Genomic DNA, 25,108 nt, shown 5'->3' with positions numbered 1-25,108 from the left:
TACAAATTTAACACTTAATGATACAACACTTAATGATAATCATAGGGTACAAATAAGCAATCAGGAAACAATCAATATCAATATAAATCATAAGAATACAAGCAACAAAGTTACAGTCATACAGTCATAAGTGGGAGGAGATGGGTGATGGGAACAATGAGAAGATTAATAGTAGTGCAGATTTAGTAAATAGTTTGACAGTGTTGAGGGAATTATTAGTTTAGCATTAATTAATTCAGGTTTAAAATCTACATGCTTTCCTATCATCTTTTCCAGCCTTTTCCAAAAAAATTTCACTTTACTACACTGATTTTTTTTTTAGATATGCCCTGACATGGCTGAATCTAGCAAAGATCAGTGGAAAAGGCTCAGGGAGTCCATTGTTGTTGTTGTTAGTTGCGAAGTCGTGTCCGACCCATTGCAACCCCTTGGACAACGTTCCTCCATGCCTTCCTGTCCTCTACCATCCTCTGGAGTCCATTTAAGCTCATGCCAACTGCTTCAGTGACTCCATCCAGCCACCTCATTCTCTGCCATCCCCTTCTTCTTTTGCCCTCCAACTTTCCCAGCATTAGGCTCTTCTCCAGTGAGTCCTTCCTTCTCATTAGGTGGCCAAAGTATTTGAGTCTCATCTTCAGGATCTGGTCTTCTAAAGAGCAGTCAGGGCTGATCTCTTCTAGGACTGACTTGTCCATACAGTGTATTAAAAGAGAAAATTGCCCTTTCTGTAACAAATGCTGGCAAACTACTATTCATGTCTGTGACTTATCAATCTACCTACAGGCAGACTTACAAAAATTCATTTAGTGACCATTCCAAGTTATGAAAAAAATGACATGACCGTTTTTCACACTTACGACCGTTACAACATCCCCATGGTCACGTGTTCAAAATTCAGACACTTGGCAACTGGCTCATACTTATGACGGTTGGAGTGTCCCGGAGTCACGTGATCCCCTTTTGCGAAGCCAGATTCACTTAACAACCATGTTACTGACTGAACTGCAGTGATTCATTGTGGCAAGGAAGGTCGTAAAACAGGGCAAAGTTCACTTATCAACTGTCTTGCTTGGCAACAGAAATCTTGGGCTCAGTTGTGGTCGTAGGTCAAGGACTATCTGCACTTATCTATCTGAACTTTGCTGCATTTCAAGCATTAATGCCAAAAATCCCACAAGATTTCAGACCAGGGTGCCAAAATACGTCAAATTTTAGCCAATTAAAAAACCTACGTTATTCTTAATATTATTACTGTCATTTTTGTATTTTTGGTACCTTTATGCCTATACCTGTTCTATTCAGCAATAATATAATTTTAATTTTCATTGTTGGAGCCATTGGTCAGAGAGTTCGCCAATTGGCCATTTTCGGCTCGGTGTACTGTGTGCTGTTAGATCTGGGTCATATGCCACTTTTACAGAAAAAGGGCAGATTTCTATAAAACGGAGTGTGTTCCGCCTCTTGCTTCCGTGCTCAAACCCTGAAAGTGGTTTCTGTGATCTGTATCACAGCTCTTAATCCTAAACATAACCAAGGAGGTATTTCTGTAGAGTGCTAACAGATGTGTCAGATATCCCACCGGATCTGCACAAAGATTCAGCCTTCACCCCCTGACCTTTGAAGCTAAAGAATCATTCGAGATCAGCCTTGACTAATGGAGATCAAAAGGCATCCAGAAACTAGAATTCTGTATCTTTTACAGATCAAATGAGGCAAACCAATCTCGTGCTGTGTCTGTTTTTAACTTTAACTGGCAAGCTCGACTGAGTAGCTCCACTCCTGTTACTACAAAGTTAGTATAGCTCTATATTCAACTGCAGATTATAATGTCCCAAAGGTGCTTTTTCAAGAGGCAACCGGACTTTCTGGTTTTTCCTTGAAGATGTTTTGCTTCTCATGCCAGAAGCTTCTTCAGCTCTGAGTGGATGGTGGGGAATGGAAGGATTTATACTCCTTGCAGACAGCTGCCATTTGCATCCTTTTAAAGAGTCTTTGAGGCCACTTGGAGGTTTATTTGTGTGCTCAGGATCACCTGAGTGGTGCTAACCTGCCTTCCATTGAGGACCTGTATACTGCACGAGTCAAAAAGAGGGCTGTGAAAATATTTAGAGACCCCTCACATCCTGGACATCAACTGTTTCAACTCCTACCCTCAAAACAACGCTACAGAGCACTGCACACCAGAACAACTAGACACAAGGACACTTTCTTCCCGAACGCCATCACTTTAAATAAATAATTCCCTCAACACTGTCAAACTATTCACTAAATCTGCACTACTATTAATCTTCTCATCGTTCCCATCACACATCTCCTCCCACTTATGACTGTATGACTGTAACTTTGTTGCTTGTATTCTTATGATTTATATTGATATTGATTGTTTCCTGATTGCTTATTTGTACCCTATGACTATCATTAAGTGTTGTACCTTAGAATTCTTTTTTTTTCAAATGAAAATTTTATTTTTTCACAACAAAAAGAAATTCTATTCTATTCTATTCTATTCTATTCTATTCTATTCTATTCTATTCCATTCTATTTTATTCTAGTCTATTCCATTCCATTCCATTCCATTCTTTTCCATTCCATTCCATTCCATTCCATTCCATTTTATTCCATTCCATTCCATTCCATTCCATTCCATTCTATTCTATTCTATTCTATTTTATTCTAGTCTATTCCATTCTATTCTATTCTATTCTATTCTATTCTATTCTATTCTATTCTATTCTATTCTATTCTATTCTATTCCATTCCATTCCATTCCATTCTATTCTTTTCTATTCTATTTTATTCTAGTCTATTCCATTCTATTCTATTCTATTCTATTCTATTCTATTCTATTCTATTCTATTCTATTCTATTCTATTCTATTCTATTCTAATGGTTCCTGTAGACTGCAATTTTTTCTGACAACCCGTTCATACTCCCACACCATTCGAAGGCTATTCATCCCAAATTGTATAGCTAAAAGTCTGCAGCGATTCTTAGTCCTCCAGGTCAGGATTGTCCCAAAGGTGCTTTTTTTTTTTTCCACGAGGCAACTGGACTTTCTTGGGTTTTTTGGGATAGACACTGCATTTAGAATGCAATGTCTATTTAAAATGACGACAACCACCATCCCCACCCGATTTTAAGACCAAAAGAGCTTGGAATGGGCATCAGAAGGGAAATTAACTTCATTTACCTTCCCGTATCCAAGAAATGAAAGGTGTGGGATTTGCCGATGCAACACACTCCATCACAACAGTCTCTCCAACTACCACTGTGGCATTCTCCGGTGCGGTGACAATGACTACATCACCCATTGTTGATTGTTGGGGACCTAGGGCAACAAAAGTTAGATTTACTTTTTCCCCCTCCATTCCCCAGACACATATTTCAATCAGAAGGATTTCACCAAAAGCAAAAAAGAAAAAAATGAAGGAAGGAACGAAGAAAGGAAGGAAGGAAAAAAGAAAGAAAGAAAGAAAGAGAAGAGAAGAGAAGAAAAGAGAAGAAAAGCTTTCTGAGTCCAGTGTTCAAGGTTTGCATGAGAATGAAGGTCTTCGATAGTTAGACAGACTAACACTCTTATAAAATCTACACCACATATAAAAGCTTCCTTCCATTGTGGAAGTTTTCTGGTTTTGGGGAATGAAGGAAGGAGAGGAAGGGGAAGGAAAGAAAGGAGGGAGGAAGAAGAAGTTAGGGGGAAATGAAAAGGATGGGAGGAAGCAGAGGGGGAGGAAGGAAGTTAGTTGAAAGAGGTTGTAAAAAGGAAGGAGAAAGTAGGAAGGAGGGATGATCTCAAATCTTGTGAAATCACTACATCTCCCCTTATTTTCACAGTTGAAATTTCACAGAGTTGGCTACACTTGTAGGAGTTCAGTCATTATAAATTCCATTTGGTCTCTGGTTGCTATGAAAACCCTTGTCCTTAGATGCTGTGTGTTCCATCCTTGGTCTTCTTTACTCACAACATTTTCTCCAATGTCTGAACTTGAAGGGAAAAAAAACTTTAAGCGAGGGGTGTCCAAACTTGGCCCCTTGAAGAGTGGTGGACTTCAACTTCCAGAATTCCCTAGCCAGCATCAGCTATAAATATGAGCAAGTTGCTGGCTGGCTGGGAAATTCTGGGAGTTGAAGTCCACCACTCTTCAAGGGGCCAGGTTTGGACATCCCTGCTTTAAGCAGATACTCTTAATACTCAGCTATAATTTCTTTCTTCTCCTGTTCTCTCCTGTCCTCAATTCATTCACCTTGGGAGTTTTTAGCCTAAATCTCCCAAGGTGTTGTGGTCTGCCAGTAGCCTATAGAGCTGGCAGTGGAGTCGGATAGTGAGGAGGCTGGGGAGGACAATGGGTCAGTCCTGGAGTCAGGGGAAGGCCCGGACGAGGGTTGTGCTTCGGAGTTAGAGATGGGGCCAGGGCCATCTGGGAGTGATGTGTGGACTCCAGAGCCTCTAGAGGCAGACAGCAGAGAGGCAGAGGAACAGGAGAAGCCTGTTCCTAGTGCATGCATGCGAAGAGCTGCCAGAAGGCAAGAGCAGCTGAAGCAAAAAGGATAACTTGGGAGTAAGGCCAGGAGATTATTGGCCCCTCCCATAAGGCTTAAAAGAGCAGCAACGGCTCTTGGGTTCTTTGTAGGAAAGCAACATTGTTACACTTGTTTCTTGTCTCCTGTTTCTGAACTTCATGGGGTTCTCGCCAAGAAAAGCCTTTGGCAGGGTGCCAAAGAAGACAAAGGTTTGTGATAAGGCCGAAGGACTTTTTCTGAAGGACTTTGTTTTGGACTTAATTTGGACTAAGCTGAGAATGAAGCAATTCTCAGCTGTCCTAATAAAATATGTTTGTTTAGGACTGATTGTGTCTGGTAATAACTACTTGGGTCTAGGTCACAACACAAGACCAGGATAATCTACCGTATTAAAGTCACAGATAAACTTGTATTAAAAAAGAAAATAAAACAGGATTCATTGCTCTCCCTTTTTACCAACTAAGCCATTTTTTACCCAACTCACTTGATTTAAACTTGCGTTAATAACTTTAATGCTAGCATTTATTTTTTATTTTTTTAGGCAAAGAAAGTACAAGTCTTACGTAATGGACAAAAACAGTCCCTTGCTCTTAAAAGAGGAAAAACTAAACAAATACTTGGCTGGATTCCTTCCTCCCATTCACACTCCAAATCCACAATTGTTTAGGGAGTAAACAAATGCACATTTAATTCTCAGTTCAGTTCCCCCCTCCCACTAATTAAATTTTCTCCCCACCAACCAATTTTCCACTGCTTAAGTTCCTAATTAAATAGGTTCGTGCTTGCAAAATCCTTACGAGATAAAATAGGAGGGTTCATAATACAAATCTGTGTTTAATTTCTCTCACCATAGTAGGCTCTCCTCGCCCGCCCCCCCCCCCCCGTCATCCTTTCTGAGGTATCCACAGGGAGTAAAAAAAAAAAAAAGTCAAAATGTGATCGAAGCCCTGCCTGGACTGCCTCTCTTGAATGGCTGTCCAAACCAGTAGCATTTGCAAAACATTTTCACGTCAACTGCTAACTGCCTTCTCGCTTTTTGAACAACCAGGAAAGAAGAAGAAGAAAAAATCACAGATGGCTCTTTTTTTTCTTCTTCTCTTCTTCTCTCCTGAACAGCTGCTCAAAGCCCGAAATCCATCCATCCCCAGGGGGGTTGTGGGTTGCTGGAGGCGGGTGGGTGGGCTTCAACACAATGTCAAACTTCTGTTCAGGAAAAGGATGAGAAAGTTCACAGATAAGCACCAAACCTACTTAGTAGAATAGAATAGAATAGAATAGAATAGAATAGAATAGAATAGAATAGAATAGAATAACAGTGTTCCTGTCAAACAGACAACAAGTGGTCAAAATAGGCAATGCCCTATCAAATCCTGTTCCTGTCAATAGCGACATTCCCCAAGGCAGTGTTCTTGGAACAACACTCTTCATATTATACATTAACGATCTCTGTGACCATATTACAAGTAATTGTGTTCTCTTTGCTGAAATGTTAAACTATTCAACACTACCAACAATACAGCTACCCTTCAAAAAGATCTTGACTTTGTGTCGGAATGGTCAAAAACTTGGCAACTCCAAATCTCAACCAGCAAATGCTCTGTCTTACACATTGGAAAAAAGAATCTGAACACTAAATACAAGCTTGATGGTCATTACCTTGTAGATGACCCCCACCCTGTTAAAGACCTTGGAGTTTTCATATCAAATGATCTAAGTAACAAAGCCCACTGCAACTACATTGCAAAAAAGGCTTTAAGAATTGTAAACTTAATATTGCGTAGCTTCTTCTCCAGAAACACTACACTACTAACCAGAGCATATAAAACATTTGCTAGACCAATTCTTGAATACAGCTCGCCTGTCTGGAACCCACACCTCATTTCGGACTTTAACACAATTGAGCATGTCCAGAAATATTTTACAAGAAGAGTTCTCCACTCCTCTGATTATAACAAAATACCTTATACCACCAGACTTGAAATCCTGGGTTTAGAAAATTTAAAACTCCGCCGCCTTCGGCATGACCTGAGTTTAACTCATAGAATCATCTGTTACAAGTAGTCTTCCAGTTGAAGACTACTTCAGCTTCAGTCACAACAATACACGAGCACACAATAGATTTAAGCTTCATGTGAACCACTCCAATCTCGATTGCAGAAAATATGACTTCAGCAACAGAGTTGTATAATGCCTGGAATGCACTACTAGACTCTGTGGTCTCTTCCCAAAATCCCCAAAGCTTTAACCAAAAACTATCTACTATTGACCTCACCCTATTCCTAAGAGGTCTGTAAGGGGCGTGCATAAGAGCACCAATGTGCCTACCGTTCCTATCCTAATGTTCCCTTTGATAGTATCCAATTTCATATAGTTATTACTATATGAAAGCGTATTATATATACGCTTTATATAGTATAGTTTTTCATGCTTATGCTTATATATACTGTTGTGACAAATAAAATAAATAAAAATAAATAAAACAGAGTTGGAAGGGACCTTGGAGGTCTTCTAGTCCAACCCCCTGCCTAGGCAGGAAACCCCACACCACTTCAGACAAATGATTATCCAATCTCTTCTTAAAAATGTCCAGTGCTGGAGCATGTACAACTTCTGGAGGCAAGTTGTTCCACTGATTAATTGTTCTCATTGTTAGGAATTTTCTCCTTAGTTCTAGGTTTTTTTTATTATTTGCATTTATATCCCGCCCTTCTCCGAAGACTCAGGGCGGCTTACACTATGTTAAGCAATAGTCTTCATCCATTTGTATATTATATACAAAGTCAACTTATTGCCCCCAACAATCTGGGTCCTCATTTTACCTACCCTATAAAGGATGGAAGGCTGAGTCAACCTTGGGCCTAGTGGGACTTGAACCTGCAGTAATTGCAAGCGGCTGTGTTAATAACAGACTGTCTTAGCAGTCTGAGCCACCAGAGGTTACTTCTCTCCTTGATTAGTTTCCACTCACTGCTTCTTGTCCTGCCCTCAGGTGCTTTGGAGAATAGCTTGACTCCTTCTTCTTTGGGGCAACCCCCGAGATATTGGAACACTGCTATCATGTCTCCCCTAGTCCTTCTTTTCATCAAACTAGCCATACCCAGTTCCTGCAACTGTTCTTTATATGTTTTAGCCTCCTGTCCCCTAATCATTTTTGTTGCTGTTCTCTGCACTCTTTCTAGTTGTTTTATCTGTTTTCTCTCTTCCTCTTGAGATGCTGAGAGCAAGAACCCAAGGGAGATCCAGCTCTTTTTCAACAACTTTGACCCCACTAGGGTTGCTGAGAGCCAACATGTATATATTATGTGCCGCGCACAGGGCTCTGATGCACTGCTGGGCATGGAATCTCAAACTAGGGTTGGAGAACTGGACGTGGTCCTTCCATGGAGGGTTAGGTTAAAGCAGTGGTTCTCAACCTTTATAGTGCTGCGACCCCTTTAATACAATTCCCCAAGATGTGGCGACCCCTTTAATACAATTCCCCATGATGTGGCGACCCCAACCATAAAATTATTTTCGTTTTGAATTTATTGCGCCTGAAGCTGTATTGGCTAGCGATCTGAACTGCTTGCGATTGCCTTGAGGACAGAGGCATTAAAGCAGAGACTCCTCCCCTATTAAGTGAAGCCAGATTAGGCTAGCGATTGGGAGTGATTGCAGCTGGCGTGAGAGGGAGACATCAGAGCAAAGATTTCTCTCTTTTTTAATTCATCGCGCCTGAAGCCGAATTCGGCTAGCGATTTGAAGAGCCTGCAGCTGGCTTGTGGAGTCAACCATTGGAGCGCGATTCTTCGACTCGCAAGTATACTTCCCATATTTCCGATGGTCTTAGGCAACCCCTGGCAAATCGTCATTCGACCCCCAATGGGGTCCTGAGCCACAGGTTGAGAACCGCTGGGTTAAAGAGATAATATCTTCTTCTTCTGTATCAGAAGGAGTCTGGAAGCATCTTTTCTGGCTCACAATCTTTATTTCTGAATTAAATTTATTGCACCAGCACTACTACAGCATTTAAGTCTAGGAAATCGGTGGAGACAATATCATAGATGTGCAGCTTTTTTCTCAGCAGGGACAGGTGTTCCTTGAGAATTCGGGAGTGAGTGCGTGGCTATTGAAGATGACGCACGGAGTTGGCTGTTGGCAGAATTTCATTTAAACTGACAGATCTAATTGCTAGCTGTGGTCGTGCCCCACAGAAACATGTTTTCTGCGTCACATATTTGTACGAGATCAGAGTGTCGGAATAGAACTAGCAGCAGGCCAAGCTGCCTTCTTTTTGTCTCCAGGAGAAAAAAGCAGGCGGGGGTAGGAAGAAAGTAGAGGTAGGCATTTTAAGGGTTAGTACCACTTTAAAATGCCTTGGTATAGTAAGTTTATAAGACCACACTTGGAATATTGCACCTAGCTTTGGCTGCCACAATATAAAGAAGATGCTGAGACTTTACAATAAGACTGCAGAGGCATTTTCCTAAGAACGTAAAATTGCAGCCTCAGTGTTTATAAATGGCTTGATCGTATGCATATAGTCAAGTCATTCCTGCAGAATTTTTCCTAAAACAAGAGTTGTATACTTGCTGTAGACCATTTTCGTGAAACTGAAATAAATATTCAAAATACAATTTAAAAAAAAAAAGAGCGCAGGGAAGAGCAACAAAGATGATTAGGGACTGGAGGCTAAAAAACATGAAGAATAGTAGCAGAAATTGGGTACAATATGTCTAATTTAATGAAAAGAAGGACTAGAGGAGACATGATAGCAGTGTTCCAATATCTCAGGGGCTGCCACAAAGAAGAGGGAGTCAAGCTATTCTCCAAAGCACCCGAGGGCAGGACAAGAAGCAATGGAGGGAAAAATTTCCTGACGGTTAGAACAATTAATCAGTGGAACAACTTGCCTCTGGAAGTTCTGAGTGCTCCATCTCTGGAGGTGTTTAAGGAGAGTCTGGAGAGCCACTTGTCTGAAATGCTTTAGGTCCCCTGTTTGAACAGGGGGCTGGATTTGGAAGACCTGCAAGGTCCCTTCCAACTCTGTTGTTCTGATATCTTCTGATGGCATGTCATGGGAGCTCTGACAAAATGACACCATGGAGTCATTTTATCACATTAACAGATTAACAGAGTTGGAAGGGACTTTGTAGGTCATCTAGTGTAACCCCCTGCCCAAGCAGGAGACCCTGTACCATTTCTGACAGATGGCTGTCAGTCTCTTCTTGAAAGCTTTCAGTGATGAAGCTCCCACAACTTCTGAAGGCAACCAAAGTTCCATTGGTTGATTGTTCTCACTGTCAGAAAAATTTCTCCTTATTTCCAGGTTGAATCTCTCCTTCATCAGCTTCCATCCATTTTCCTTGTCTGACCTTCAGGTGCTTTGGAAAATAGCTTGACCCCCTCCTCTCTGTGGCAGCCCCTCACTGATAGAAGGCTGCTATCATATCTCCTGTTGTGTCTCGTCCGATCTCACCACAGCCGGGGCCTTCTTATCTGCTTCCGAACATGGAGGAATGTCCTAGTATGCCTCCTGGCCCCAGCCCTGGCTCCATGCCCAGACAGGCTGAAGAGGAGGAAGTATCTCCAGCCCCCAGCTCTGGCTCCATGCCCAGGCAAACGGAGCAACTAGACCCCTCCCCCTCCTCCACAGCATGTGAGCCTGAGGGAGGTCAATTGCCAACAGCTGCAGACTGGAGTGACCCTCGTGTTAGAAGACTTGATAGACGGAGGCAACAGAAGGAAGGGAGGGGCAGGCCTGGATAAGTGCTGAGTCATGGAGCCACACCCCATGGCCTATATAAAGGACCTGCTTTCTGGCATTCTCTGAGTCAGGCAAAGTCTAAACATATCTTGCTGAAGTCACTTTCTGGTCTCCTGCCTGCCCTGAGGACTTTGCTAGGACTTTGGCAGAGCTGCAGAGGCACGCCTGATTCGGATTTCCCTGACCCGGCTGTCAGCGGAGGAGTGGGACACGACAATCTCCCCTGGTCCTTCTCTTCACTAGACTAGCCATGCCCATGACATCTCCCATGACATACTGCAAAACACTCCTCAAATATTGGAACAAGCAGGAGGCACTGCTCAATCGCGGGCAACCTTTGGTCAGGAGCCCAACTGGTGAAGCTCTTCCTCATTCTTCCTTTTAAGCAATTGAGGGCAGATGGGCACACAGGCTCTCTCTGCTTTTATTTCTTCAGGGTCTTCCGGAAACAAACAATAAACAATTTAAAAGAATCCGTACCAATATAATGCATGTTATATTCTATTTAAAATATGGACGCACCATATTTCCATCGAAACCTTCATGCAGTGCTTGAAAAACTTAATTCCGGCACCAGATTGGATTTGGCAAATTCAATAACTCTGTGTAATTTCTCTTGACTTAATATTGAATTTTATGAAATGGCTCGCCTTCTGCTAATGGAAGAAGAGGTTAATGGGATGTATAAAGGAAAACCCCTTCAGCTTGAAAAACCCATCAAATCACCCCAAACTAAAGGACGGAGAGTGTTGACCTCAATTTCTCTAGAGGGCAGAAGTGGCGCAGTGGTTAGAGTGGTTAGAGGCTCCTTCAGCTGACTGCTAGCTGCAGTTCAACAGTTCAAATCTCACTGGCTCAAGGTTGACTCAGCCTTCCATCCTTCCGAAGTTGGCAAAATGTGGACCCAAAACTGTTGGGGATAATATGCTGACTCTGTAAACCGCTTGAGGAGGGCTATAAAAGCACTATGAAGTGGTATTTAAGTGCTATTGCTATTGCTAAGTAAGATGATAAACTTACTTAATAAACTTATTTGGAGCATATGCACCAAAGACAAATTCCTTGTGTGTCCAAGCACACTTGGCCAATAAAGAATTCAAATCTAATCTAATCTAATCTAATCTAATCTAATCTAATCTAATCTAATCTAATCTAATCTAAACTAATCTAATCATCTTGCAAAATGAAGAAGACTTCCCTGGCCAGCTATAGTCAGGTTCTGGAATGTCTACAGACATAGCTGACATATTTCCAAGGGTAGCTTCAAAGATATAAAAGACTCTGAACTTGAAGACAAGAGCCAGAGAACTTAGCCAGAGGTTTCATGGGTCACACACCTTGATGTTCGGGTGAGGAACATTATCTGACCAGGGTTGCTCTAACACCAACCACTTTCTTCCCCTCAGCCACAATTTCTCCGTTTCTTCCTGAGTTGGAGAAAACATCTCTTTGCAAAGGCCCCTCCCAGTCTCATTCTGCTTTGGAATGCAGATTCCTTAAAAAATGTCTGGAACTTAATACGGAGCAGTCTGCCCAGCCTTGAGTGTAACATCTGCCTTGTGTGTAACAACTGCTCAAATCCTTGCTACCAGCAAGGCAGAAAACACCACAACATGACCTTTTTAACCTTGGCTTTAAAATAGCATTTAAGCATTTAACCCATGTGACACCTCTTCTGCGCAGTCTGCACTGGCTCCTGGTGGTCTTCCGGGTCCAATTCAAGGTGCTTGTTATCACCTTTAAAGCGCTCCATGGCTTAGGACCGGGGTATCTACGGGACCGCCTACTGCTACCAGTAGCCTCCCACCGACCAGTGCGCTCTCACAGAGAGGGCCTCCTTCGGATACCGTCAGCCAAACAATGTTGGCTGGCGACCTCCAGGGGGAGGGCCTTCTCTGTGGGGGCTCCTGCCCTCTGGAATGAGCTGCCTCCAAGGCTTCGTCAACTCCCTGACCTCCGGACCTTCCGCCGCGAGCTGAAGACGTTGTTTCGACGTGCAGGACTAGCTTAAACGTAGTTTTAAATTGGGGTTTTACATTGGGGTTTTTAATCGTATTTAAATTTTTAGGCCATATATTGAATTAGGTTTTTATACTGTTTTTAACCTGTATTATATGTATTGTGGTTTTTACTGGCTATGAACCGCCCTGAGTCCTTCGGGAGAAAGGCGGTATACAAATGTAATAAATAATAATAATAACAACAACAACAACAACAACAACAACAACAAAATAATAATAATAATAATAATAATAATAATAATAATAATAATAATAATAATAATAATAATCCAAGAAAAGAAAAAGCATCTATGCCACCCATCCACAGAAGCAAAACAAATACCTTGTTTTTAAACACATGAAGAATGGTTGTAGGGATTGGGAATGCCTAATCTAGTGAAAAGAAAGCTTGGAATGACATGGTAGAAGTCTTCCAATATTTGTGAGAATGGCAACCTCTTAAAGCATCTGAAGGCAGAAGAAGATCAAGAACAAGATCAAGGGAGGTACTAATACCACTCTGTAAAGCCTTAGTAAGACCACATCTAGAATACTGCATCCAATTTGGGTCACCACACTATAAAAAAGATGTTAAGACTCTAGAAAGAGTGCAGAGAAGAGCACTCTGGAACGAGCTTCCCCCGGGTCTACGCCAAATACCTGACCTTCGGACATTTCGTCGCGAACTCAAGACTCATCTTTTTATTCGCGCGGGGCTGGCTTAAATTGGGTTTTTAAATGTTGAATTTATTAATTTTAAACGGGGTTTTTTAGTATGGTAAATTTTAATTGCTGGGCTAATTTAATAAGTTTTTTAAATCGTATTTTAAACCTGTATATTGTATTGTCGGTTTTATTATGCCTGTACACCGCCCTGAGTCCTTCGGGAGAAGGGCGGTATAAAAATCAAATAAAATAAATAAAAATAAAACCAAGATGATTAGGGGACTGGAGACTAAAACATATGATGAATGGTTGCAGGAACTGGGCATGGCCAGACTAGGGAAGAGAAGGACCAGGGGAGACAGGATAGCCATCTTCCAATATTTGATGGGCTGCCATAGGGAGGAGGGGGTCAAGCTATTCTCCAAAGCACTTGAGGGCCAGACAAGGAATAATGGCTGGAAACTGATCAACAAGGGATTCAACCTGGAGAAATTTTCTGACAGTGAGAACAATCAACCAGTGGAACAGAAATTGCTTTCAGAAGTTGTGGAAGCTTCATCACTGGTGGCTTTCAAGAAAGATTGGACTGCCATTTGTCAGAAATGGTGTAGCGTCTCCTGCTTGGGTGAGGGGTTGAACTAGAAGACCTACAAGGTCCCTTCCAACTCTGTTAATCTTAATTTTAAGAAGCAACGGATGGAAACTAATCAAGGAGAGAAGCAACCTAGAACTAAGGAGAAATTACTACTAACCAGAGCATACAAAACATTTGCCAGACCTATTCTTGAATACAGCTCATCCATCTGCAACCCATACCACATCTCTGACATTAATACTATCGAACGCGTCCAGAAATATTTTACTAGAAGAGTTCTTCGCTCCTCCGAAAACAACAAAGTACCTTATACCACCAGGCTTGAAATCCTGGGTTTAGAAAACTTAGAACTCCGCCGACTCCGACATGATCTGTGTTTAACACACAGAATCATCTATTGTAATATCCTTCCTGTAAAAGACTACTTCAGCTTCAATCGCAACAATACAAGAGCAAACAATAGATTCAAACTTAATGTCAACCGCTTCAAACTTGATTGCAGAAAATATGACTTTTGTAACAGAGTTGTTAACGCTTGGAACTCACTACCTGACTCTATAGTCTCTACTCAAAAGCCCAAAATCTTCAACCAAAAACTGTCTACTATTGACCTCACCCCATTCCTAAGAGGACTATAAGGGGCCTGCATAAGAGCACAAAAGTGCCTACCGTTCCTGTCCTATTGTTCTCTTCATTATAGTATTATATGCATACTTTTACTTATACTTTTACTTATATATACTTTTTCTCTCATGATGGGTTATTGTTTATGTTGATGATTGTATATACTGTTGTGACAAAATAAAATAAAAAAAATAAAAAATTTCCTGATGGCTAAAACTATCAGTGGAATTAATCACAATTAATTTCAGAAATCATGGCTGCGCCATCACTAGTTTTTAAGAAGAGACTGGACAGCCACTTATCTGGAATGGTATAGGGTCTCCTACTTGAGCAGGGGGTTGGACTAGAAGACCTCTAAGGTCTCTTCCAAGTCTGTTATTCTTTGTTCTGTGTTCTGCTTATTATACTAATTTTTTTCCACTTTGTTTCAGTCTAACAATGGCTGAAATCCCCAAATCAATACACTGGGAAGAAAAAGATTTGCACAGCCTCCTTGAAACCCAATGAAAGCTCAGCAAACTTAACTGGAAGAGATTTTAATTGGGCTTTTTGCCCCAAACCTCTTTTGACTTATTCTTTGAGATATAGTGAGAAAGAATGAATCAGAAGAGGGCCTATTTCCTTTCATTTTCGTGTTGTTTGTTCTAAAATTAAAAAATATATATTTACAGAAAGATGTTATAGGGAAAGGATGATGGGTAGATGGAAATGGAGGACAAACATTGGATTCTACCCTGATATGTGATGTTCCAAAATGTATAAATAATTACGATTTTTGTGTAAACTGACCACACTCTTAACAAAATGAGTTTGATTTTGCAACAAGTCGTACAAGCAAAATATACTTATTCAGTTGCAGGAAGAAAGACTTAAGTAACCGCTGAGGATTTCAGCTTAAAACAGCAGTGGAAGTCTTTGAAACTAGGTTAAGAATCCTGATTTCCAATTAGTGAAGTTTTTCCTGCTGCTTGATGTTGTAGTGCAGGATTTCCAGGCCAGTACACATTTTCCTACCACAGCAGGCAACGATTCGATTCTCTGGAGCCGTGGGGAGTTCTCCCCAAAATAAATTAAGGCTAGGGCAAGGCCGTAGGTTGGGTAAGGGTGAAGATTCCATTGGATGAATCATTTCATTCATTCATTAATGACCACTCCTCCGATTGTTCAAAATGAGGTCCAACTTACTGAAAAGATAGGAGCATCCTTGAGCTGGAGGATTATGAATTTGGAAAAAATTCAGCAGGATTTGTTAGTCCTTGGATGGGAAACACGGTTGGACTCGGAAGTGGGATGAAAGTTGTGTATTCTTGCCAAGAACTGTATGAACAGAATAACAGAGTTGGAAGAGACCTCAGAGGTCTTCTAGTCCAACCCCCTGCTCTGTTGTGTCTCGTCCGATCTCACCACAGCCGGGGCCTTCTTATCTGCTTCCGAACACAGAGGAATGTCCTAGTATGCCTCCCGGCCCCAGCCCTGGCTCCATGCCCAGACAGGCTGAAGAGGAGGAAGTATCTCCAGCCCCCAGCTCTGGCTCCATGCCCAGGCAAACGGAGCAACTAGACCCCTCCCTCTCCTCCACAGCATGTGAGCCTGAGGGTGGTCAATTGCCAACAGCTGCAGACTGGAGTGACCCTCGCATCAGAAGATTGGATAGGCAGAGGCAACAGAAGGAAGGGAGGGGCAGGCCTTAATGAGTGCTGAGTCATGGAGCCACACCCCATAGCCTATATAAAGGATCTGCTTTCTGGCATTCTCTGAGTCAGGCAGTCTAAACATATCTTGCTGAAGTCACTTTCTGGTCTCCTGCCTGCCCTGAGGACTTTGCTAGGACTTTGGCAGAGCTGCAGAGGCATGCCTGATTCGGATTTCCCTGACCCGGCCGTCAGCGGAGGAGTGGGACACGACATGCTCAAGCATATCATTCCAGACAAGGTGCTCTTCTTAAAAACCTCCAGTAATGGAGCATCTGGAAGAGGGGTGTCAAACTCGTGTTGCCACGGCATTGTCACGTGACATAGCGGGACTTTCCTCCCCCTTTGCTAAATTGAGCGGGGTCGGGGCCAGCACGTCATGCATTAGGCCCATGAGTTTGACACTCCTGATCTTCTGAAGGCAAATGGTTCCACTAATTGTTCTCACTGTCAGGAAATTTCTCCTTGGTTCTAGGTTGCTTCTCTCCCTGATTAGTTTCCATCCATTGCATCTTATTTTGCTTTCAGCTGCTTTGGCAAAAAGGTTGACACCCCCACCTGTCTTCTTTGTGGCAGCCCCTCAAATAGCGGAACACTGCTATCATGTCACCCCCTAGCTCTCCTTTTCATTAGATTAGACACACCCAATTTCTGCAACCGTTCTTCTTCATAGGTTTTAGCCTCCAGGCCTCTAATCATCTAATCATGATTAATCTTGTAATAGTCTAATCCTGCCTGAAAGAGAGTTCTGATCGGTCTGCAAATCCATGTTGGAGAAAACCTCGCCAGATCTCTGCCGTTGTGTGTCTCTGTGTTAAATGGTGTTTGTACAAGGAAGGCGGCTTTTGCAGAAAAGAGAGTCCATCCAGTGGTGAGATTCAAGTAATTTAACAACTGGGTTTTTTTTTATTTGCATTTATATCCCGCCCTTCTCCGAAGACTCAGGGCGGCTTACACTATGTCAAGCAATAGTCTTCATCCTTTTGTATATTATATACAAAGTCAACTTATTGCCCCCAACAATCTGGGTCCTCATTTTACCTACCTTATAAAAGATGGAAGGCTGAGTCAACCTTGGGCCTGGTGGGACTTGAACCTGCAGTAATTGCAAGCATCTGCTGCTAATAAACAGACTGTCTTACCAGTCTGAGCCACCAGAGGCCCCTGTTCTTTGCCCTAATGATTTCTTCCAACAACCAGTTTGCCAAACTGCTCAGAAAGTTAACAACCGGTTCTCCAGAACTGGTGAGAACTGGCTGAATCCCACCACTGAGTCCATCAGCTGTCCTTGGCCACCCCTGATGGCTTTGGAAAGAAGGCAAGCCAGCAAGCAGCTTAGCCACCTGTTGGAGATGTCAAGATGTCAAACCCTTTTCGAGGTCCCAAACTTTAAAAAGACAGCTAGACAAGAAAAGCAGCCAAACCAAGCATTCATTGTGCACAGATCTGTTTTCTCCGACAGATATTCTGTCTGCTTTTGCACTGAAGCACGGAAGCAGGGGGACCAAAATGTGAGAAATACGATTCCCTCGGAGGGCTTGGTGACAGTTTAAAACTGCTGTTGTCAATTAAATGCTTTAGGAAACAGAAAAAACATGGGGTCCCTATCATTCTCTTGGCACAAATTTTTACCAGTGGATTAAAAAAAAAAATTCTCTACCAATTTTCAGCCTAAGTATTTTTCCAGATCTAAGTTTTCCAATTGGGAAAATGTGTTCCCCTCCCCCCTAATATTGGTGTCTCCGGGAAGGCAGAAGGAGGCCGATAACATCATGAATACCCCGATACAGTGGTGGGATTCAGCCGGTTTGGGAAAACCGGTAGTTTAATTGCTGCCTGGCCCCTCCCCTCCCCTCCCCACCCTGCCCTTCCAGGAGTCTCCACGTGCCCCATTTTGGCTCCCAGGCAGGGGTGAAATGTTCCCGGTTCAGACCAGATTGCGCGATCCGGTAGTGATCTTGGCTGGTAGTTTGGAGAACCAGTAGCAATCCAGGTGCGAGGCTCCGCCCACTCACCTGGCTGTTGTTACTTCCTGCTTTTAACCAGGAAGGAATGTGTTTTGTACCCTCTGTGCATGTACAGAAAGGTTCTGCGCATGTGCAGAGGGTGTGCGTGCGTGGCACGTGCGCTGAAAGGAAGGTAAGTAGATTTCACCCCTGCTCCCAGGTAAGTGCAGGGAGGCCTCCTAGGCCCAAAACGGGGCGTGGGGGAGCAGCGCATTCCCTCCTATGGCCCATTTTTGTTCCCATGGGGGTGCAGGAGACCGACTGCTGCCTGTCACAGCCCTGGTCACGCCCACCATGGCCACGCCCATCCAACCAGTCATTAGGGCAGAGAACCGGTTGTTAAATTATTTGACACCCACCACTGCCCTGATATCACCATGAACGTGATTAAAACGAAATAATGGAATCACCTGCCTCATTTTCAAGAGGACGACATGATATACCTCTTCCCAGGCAGGGTTCTCATCCCATAATATGACCTAATTTGAATTCTTCAGTTTTACTCCAGCGTGTTGTGAGAATCTTGCTCTTCTGGTTTGCAAATCAGGGTTTTTACGGCTTAGTATGTCATATGAACACAACCAACAGTGGCTCATTCCACAAATCATGGTTAAACAAATTATGATTGAACGTGTGAACACAATTGAGCAAATGACCTAAAATGCAGCTTGGGGAAAACTCTGTGTGGCTCAGTAATTGTAGTCCTTCCTTTTCCTATCTTAGTTTCTCTGATGAAATGTCACATCTGCACATGATAAATTAAACCAGGATCCCATGTATAATTCTAACTGCATTTTACAGCATAAATGGGGAACCCCATTTACACCTAGGAAGAATGTTGTTTTAACTCATGGCCAAAACACAGGTATTTCTCGACGTACAACCAGGGGTGGGATTCTGCCGGTTCAGACCGGTTCGGGTGAACTGGTAGCTCCGACTATCAGCTGGGAGTGAATCGGTTCACTCTAACAATCAGCTGGGCCCGCCCGCCTGCCCCTGCGCTTTACTGACCTATATCTTTTCAGTTGATCCATGCAGCAGAGTGGATTGCTGCGCCTCACCTGTGTTACTCCTCAGCAGTAACACGGTAAGTTTTTGAAAAACTGCGCACGCGCATGCAACGTGTGTCAGGCGCACGATCATCGAACCGGTTGTTAAACCGTCAGGATCCCACCACTGCATGCAACCTCAGTGAAACCAAGAATTTTAAGTCATTGCAGTCATCAGCTGAGACATCACGTGGCCAGACTTGATTTCATGTCCGTTTTTCCAATGATTATAAAACAAGTCACTGCAGTTCTAAAGTGGATCGTGTGATTGTTAAGTGAATCCCACTCCTCTCTGAATTGGTGGGGTTGGTTTTTTTTCCTGGAAACCGGCGTACGGCACCGGAAACTGGTCAAATTGCAAATTGTGTGGTGCTTTCATTGTTGGAGGCTGCAACTGGTTATAAATGTGAGCCAGTGGCCAAGCACCGGAAAGACAATCATATGACGGTGAGGAAACAGGAAGGTGGCAGTCGCAACTTTAAGGATGAGTTGCAAATAGCTTAAATCTGTCGTAACGCTGAACGATTATTAAACAACCAGTTTTTAGGTCAAGAATTACCTATAGTCAAATCTTGGTGGTGGCATTTGGGAGTTGGTTTGCAGGATCTGGGTATAATTTTATGGTGCAATTGGTAGCACTTTCTCTCCAACGTGTCTCCTACTCCTAATCTCATTTTTAAGTCCAACCCTGAATTGTCACCTGCCTCCCAGTGATATCACTGCTTCACCAATTGGTCCCCTGTCCTTATTCTTTTTTAAATATATATTATTTATACATTTTTCTTTAGTATACATAAAACTCAATATTCACATTGACAGTGTGTTGTCCGGGTACAATCAATTTTGAATAACGATAACAAAAATATTAACAACGCTATTTATAACAATTATCATCAAAACATATTAATAATATTTGCTTATCTTTAATTATTCACCTTACATTATTTAATTAAACATTCTTTTCAATTTTAAGTTTCTAACTTCTGCTTCTATTTTCTAGCCATTGGTAAAATCTCTCCCATGTTAAAAAGTATTCTGTTTCCTCCTTATCCTTAATTTTCATTCTTAATCTATCCATCTCAGCACATTCCAATATTTTCTTTATTATATTTTCCTCTGTAGGGATATCTTCATTTTCTCAACTTTGTGCATATACAATTCTTGCTGCTGTTGAAACATGTAAAATCAAGTATGTATTTCCTTTATTGTGTTTTTCTGGTAAGATACCCAACAAAGAATTCTGGTTTTAAGTCTGTTTGTTATTTTGTCATTTCTCCTAGCCGAATTCATATTTTTATCCAATATTTTTTATCCTTTGGGTCCCCTGTCCTTATTGAGAAGACTGCAGCCATTTATAAGCTACTCGCTTTGGCTTTAGAATATCTGACCAGTCAGTTATTTCAAAAACCCTTTGCAAAAATTTTTTGCCCGGATCGTTATATCCATGCAACAGATGGGAAGCATCTGAGCATGGAAGAGAGAAACTTTAGATATTGCCTCTTGTAAGTCATCCCCCTCCCATTGCCCAAATTTGTAGAATGTACCTTTCAAGAGAGTGAGGGGAGCATCCAGGCTGTAGCGCATTCCTGCTGCATTGGTTGCCATGCAACGGTAGGCCCCAGCATCTCCTTCCTGGACATCTGTGATTTGAAGTACACCATTTGGAAGGACGATGAACCTATGAGCCCAAGGATGAAGAGGAAAGATCGATTCTGACGCTGGATCAAATCAAAACACAAGAACACCCTAGCAAGCGTGCAAAGAAGAGCAGCAAAGGTGATCAAAGGATCTGGAGGCTAAATTAGAATCAATAGGCTAAATTAGAACTTCCATCCCCCACCATTCCCCATGTGTAGAAGGCCTCCTGCCTTGAGCAGGGGGTTGGATTAGAAGACCTCTGAGGTGCCTTCCAGCCCTATGATTCTATGTTAATAGCAATAGCACTAGTGGTGGGAGTCAATTTTTTTTTTACTACCGATTCTGTAGTCGTGGCTTGGTGGGAGTGGCATGGCTTGGTGGGTGTGGCACGGGAAAGATACTATAAAATCTCTATTCCCTTCCCATTCCTGGGGAAGGTTACTGCAAATTCCCCATTTCCTCCCAATCAGCTGGGACTTGAGAGGCAGAGAATACATGGGGGCGTGGCCAGTCAGAGGGGCTATTTATCGGTTCTCCGAACTATTCAAAATTTCCACTACTGGTTCTCTAGAACTGGTCAGAACCTGCTGAATACCATCTCTGAATAGTACTTAGGCTTATATATTGTCCCATAGTGCTTTACAGCCCTCTCTAAGCAGTTTACAGAGTCAGCATTTTGCCCCCAATTTGGGTCCTAATTTTATCAACCTCGGAAGGATGGAAGGCTGAGTGAACCTTGAGCTGGTCAGGATCGAACTCCTGGCAGTGGGCAGAGTTAGCCTGCAGTACTGCATTCTAACCACTGTGCCACCCAAGACTCAGAACAAGGAGTCGTGTTCTACATCCCTCTAAGACTCTCTTAGAGCTAGTCATAGATAGATACATTGGACCATTCTGACAATCCAGAGGTAAACCTGTCAGTGGACACAACTACCTTCGGGCATCAAGCTTAGGCCTACACTGCAGCTTGCAATCCACAACCAACGAGGCTTAGCAGCTCCAAATTAACTAACTCTGTTGCGTTTGATGCAAGGGGTGAGCCCTGCATAATTGTTATGTCCTGAAGCTCAAAGGCCGGAGTCATAACAATAATTTACCTTGGTTCTGTAGGCACAGCCTCCTTGTCTTTCTGCCAAGTGATGACTGGAGCAGGCAAACCTTTGATCCGACACTCAAAACGAGCCATGCCATTTTCTGGCACAGATTGGGGTTCTGGATGTTGGAAAAATGGAGGCAAGGCTGTGGTAGGAGGTTGGGGGGGATAACCGTTGACAGGAGAAAGAGAAAGAGGAAAGAGGAAAGAAAGAAAGAAAAGAAAGAAAGAAAGAAAGAAAGAAAGAAAGAAAGAAAGAAAGAAAGTAAAAAGGGAGGCATGAGTTACAAGCAGATGAACAATTTGCCTTTAGACAGAGTTGATCTACTATTGATAATTGCTTTGGGGATGCTCTTTTGGTAGAATATTTAGTTTATTCAAGGAAAATGACAATACAAAGCACCAAAATATTAATATTAAAAAGTACTTTTTTAAAAATAGGGTTAATTTCGGGGATGACTTCGAACTGAAGCAGGATTCTTATTAAAAGAACCTGTTTTGTGAGTGGTCAGAACCCAAACATTACATATAAAATGGCCTTTTCTCTGAATAAGGCAGAATAATGGAGAACTGGGTCTGCTTGGGATAAATTATAGGAATGATAAGAAACTGTTGTTTTTTTCGTTCTGCCTTTTACTCTTCTTGCTGCATATGGTCTTCCCGTTGTCTTATATTTTACATTCTGATAGGTCTATTGACTAATCGATCAATCCATAATCACAATAATACTTTAAGGAGAGGGAGAAAAAATGAATTCCTTATGAGGTTCTTGCTTGAATGATACAATCTCTGTAAATTGGGTACAGGTTTTTTTTATGAAGACCATGAAAAATAAAACACAAATTTCACTCAAATCAAGAGATTTGCTTGACTGTGTACATTTCCTTGGACAACAAGAAACTATTTTTGTACTTTAAAACTAGCAGAGGGAGTATTGAATTTCAGATGGGTTTCACTTCCTTGCCTGGCTATTTAACCTGTCAAACAAGGTTTGCTAACGGACGCAGATTAATAAAATAGGCTTTATGAATAAGTTGCTTACATAAATGATGCATGGGCCATTAGAATGAAATGCGATCAGGATTTATGGAAACTGTTGTGTTACTTCCTGTACAGGTTGTCCTTGACTTATGACCACAATTGAGGCCAGAACAGGGGCGGGTTTCAAAACACGTCACTACCGGTTTGCTCATGGGGGCGCGCATGCTCCCGTGCGCAACACTTCTGCACATCCGGGCCGAACCGGTAGCAACCCACCACTGGGCCAGAATCTCTGTTGCTTGATGAGGCGATTGCTAAATGAAGTGTGCACCCATTTTATGAACTTTTGCTACGGTGGTTAAGCGAATGACCGCCTTCGTTCAGTGAATCCTGCAGTCATTAATCAAATCGGGCTTTCCCCTTTGACTTTGCTTTTCGGATGCCGGCTGGGAAGGTCACAAATGTTGATCACATGACAACTGGGACACTGCAAACTGTCATAAATACACACCAGTTGCCAAGCGCCCGCATTTTGATCACTAAATAGACAGAGATCCAGTTGTTCCGACCAAGCTCCCCAAACACGACAAACCCTCTGAAGTGAACTCAAAAGATTCCTTTATTAGGAGTGCCGGCAGCCCCAGCAAAAAGTTTCTCTCTCATCACAGGCTAACAAGTCTGTCCGTCAGGGAAAAGAATAGTTGTCTGCCACATCTATTCATCTCCGCCCCCTGCCTTTTATCCCCAGAGCTAGGGTGGGGCTTTGCTAGCAGCAGTGGCTCTTCCATCCCAAGGACTGGCCCACAGATTTCCACTGCTCTCCTCTCCTCTGCCTTCTGTGCATCCGCGCATCAGACACTGGACCCAGATATACTTCCTTTTCCTCATCGGCCACCTCCAAACTGGAGGGCTTTTGACTCTCCATCTGAGGGTTGAAGGATGGCCCAGGCTCCGCCTCTCTCTCTCTCTCTCTCTCTCTGCCAGCTCCATTCCCTCTTTCTCCTTGGAGCTCTCAGGTTGCCTTGATGCTGACCCTGACTCCCACACCTCCTCCTCATCTGATTCAGCTGCTGGAGGAACCAGCGGCCAACAGGCTACAACACCAGTGAATTATGTGGGTTTTTTTCCTATCAAAGCAACCTGGTCTACCCAAATATGGGAGGGAGCATACTGCTTCACTTTCGCCTTTCAGCCCCAATCCAGGGGCCCTCACAGGCAGTCGCTTTCACGACAAACTATTTGGGTTAAATTTATATTTACTGACAAAGAAATAAAGGGAGACTAGTATAGATCTATTTCAGCTATTTAGCTCTCATCAGCTAACCATACCCTTCTGGGATTTGAACCTGGGCTTGCTTGCATATTAGGCAGATGTATTAACCTCTAAGCCATAGGTTCTCCTCGCTTTGTCAGCTGCAGCAGGGGAGACATTAAGTGGGTTTTTTCCTATCGAAGGAACCTGGTCTACCCAAATATAGGAGGGAGCATACTGCTTCCCTTTCGCCTTTCAGCCCCAATCCACATATATATATTGTATTATATCACAGTGAGGACTAGAAACCCAAGCTTGAAAGGCTCTTGCAATGAATTGCAGGGGACAGATACTCACAAGATTCTCGTAGCATCAGAGTTTGGCCTGTGACGGACCCAAATGGACCCTGAGTGGTACAAGAATAATTTCCTTCCACGCTGGAGCCTCCTGAGTGGTTGTCATGTTTCACAGCTGCCTCGGTTGATGCGATCAACAAAGAACCGTTGGGGAGGACACGGAGGTTGTCTTCTTCTCTCAGCGGATGCCCGTTCTTCTTCCACATAATATTGGAAAACTGCTCACCGGATGGAAAGGAACGGAGACCTAGCCTTAGGAAGAAGAAAGGGAGCAAGGAAGCGACAAGCGAAGAGAAAAGATTACTCAGTGCTGAGAACCAAGAATGTGCAAGAAAGAAGCTCAGTTCAACCCTGCCTTGATTTTGTTTGGTATAAGGTGGAGCAGAGACCAACTCTAGCAAGCTTTCAAGATTCTGTTATTATTATCCTACATTGATGTTTCTCAACATTGGTGTTGTGGCCCACCAGTGGCCAGCGGAGCCGGCAGCAGAGTCGGACAGTGAGGAGGTTGGGGAGGAACTTCGGCCAATCCTAAGGGCTGGGGAAAGCTCAGACGAGGGCTCTGCGTCAGAGGCAGAGAAGGAGGTAGACAGCAGCGAGGCAGAGGAACAGCTGGAGCCTGTTCCCAGTGCGCACATGCGCAGAGCTGCCAGAAGACAAGAACCACTAAGAAAGCAGATCAACTCGGGAGCAAAGCCACACCTTGGAGGTGATTGGCCCCTCCCACAGGAAATAAAAGAGGAATGAACAGGAATTGGGCTTTTGCAGGAAACAATTACTCCATTCCGTGACTCTGAGAGACTCTGTTCCAAGTTTTGTCTTGTACTTTGGTTGGAAACAAGTTACGTGGCAGCTTGCCAAACAAGATAAGGTGTGTTGAGAAATATTCC

General features: G+C 42.9%; 1 protein-coding gene across 4 annotated transcripts in view; it reads right to left on the bottom strand.

Moving 5' to 3' along the window:
- The window catches only part of IGDCC4 (immunoglobulin superfamily DCC subclass member 4), a 105,425-nt gene that overhangs the window by 39,419 nt on the left and 40,898 nt on the right, over positions 1–25,108 (bottom strand). For 3 of the 4 annotated variants that reach the window (XM_058156557.1, XM_058156559.1, XM_058156558.1), the window contains exons 3-6: positions 24,220–24,470; positions 21,634–21,775; positions 20,443–20,576; positions 3,191–3,328 (exon numbers count right to left, since the gene is read on the bottom strand). In XM_058156557.1, the coding sequence (XP_058012540.1) occupies positions 3,191–3,328; positions 20,443–20,576; positions 21,634–21,775; positions 24,220–24,470 (665 nt within the window). The remainder of the gene's footprint in view (positions 1–3,190; positions 3,329–20,442; positions 20,577–21,633; positions 21,776–24,219; positions 24,471–25,108) is intronic. The other variant, XM_058156560.1, reaches the window with a different exon arrangement.

The sequence above is a fragment of the Ahaetulla prasina genome, chromosome 13 (genome assembly GCF_028640845.1).
Source record: "Ahaetulla prasina isolate Xishuangbanna chromosome 13, ASM2864084v1, whole genome shotgun sequence".
Taxonomy (NCBI): domain Eukaryota; kingdom Metazoa; phylum Chordata; class Lepidosauria; order Squamata; family Colubridae; genus Ahaetulla; species Ahaetulla prasina.
Note: the sequence above shows the minus strand (reverse complement) of the source record. Positions and strands in the feature narration are given on the sequence as shown.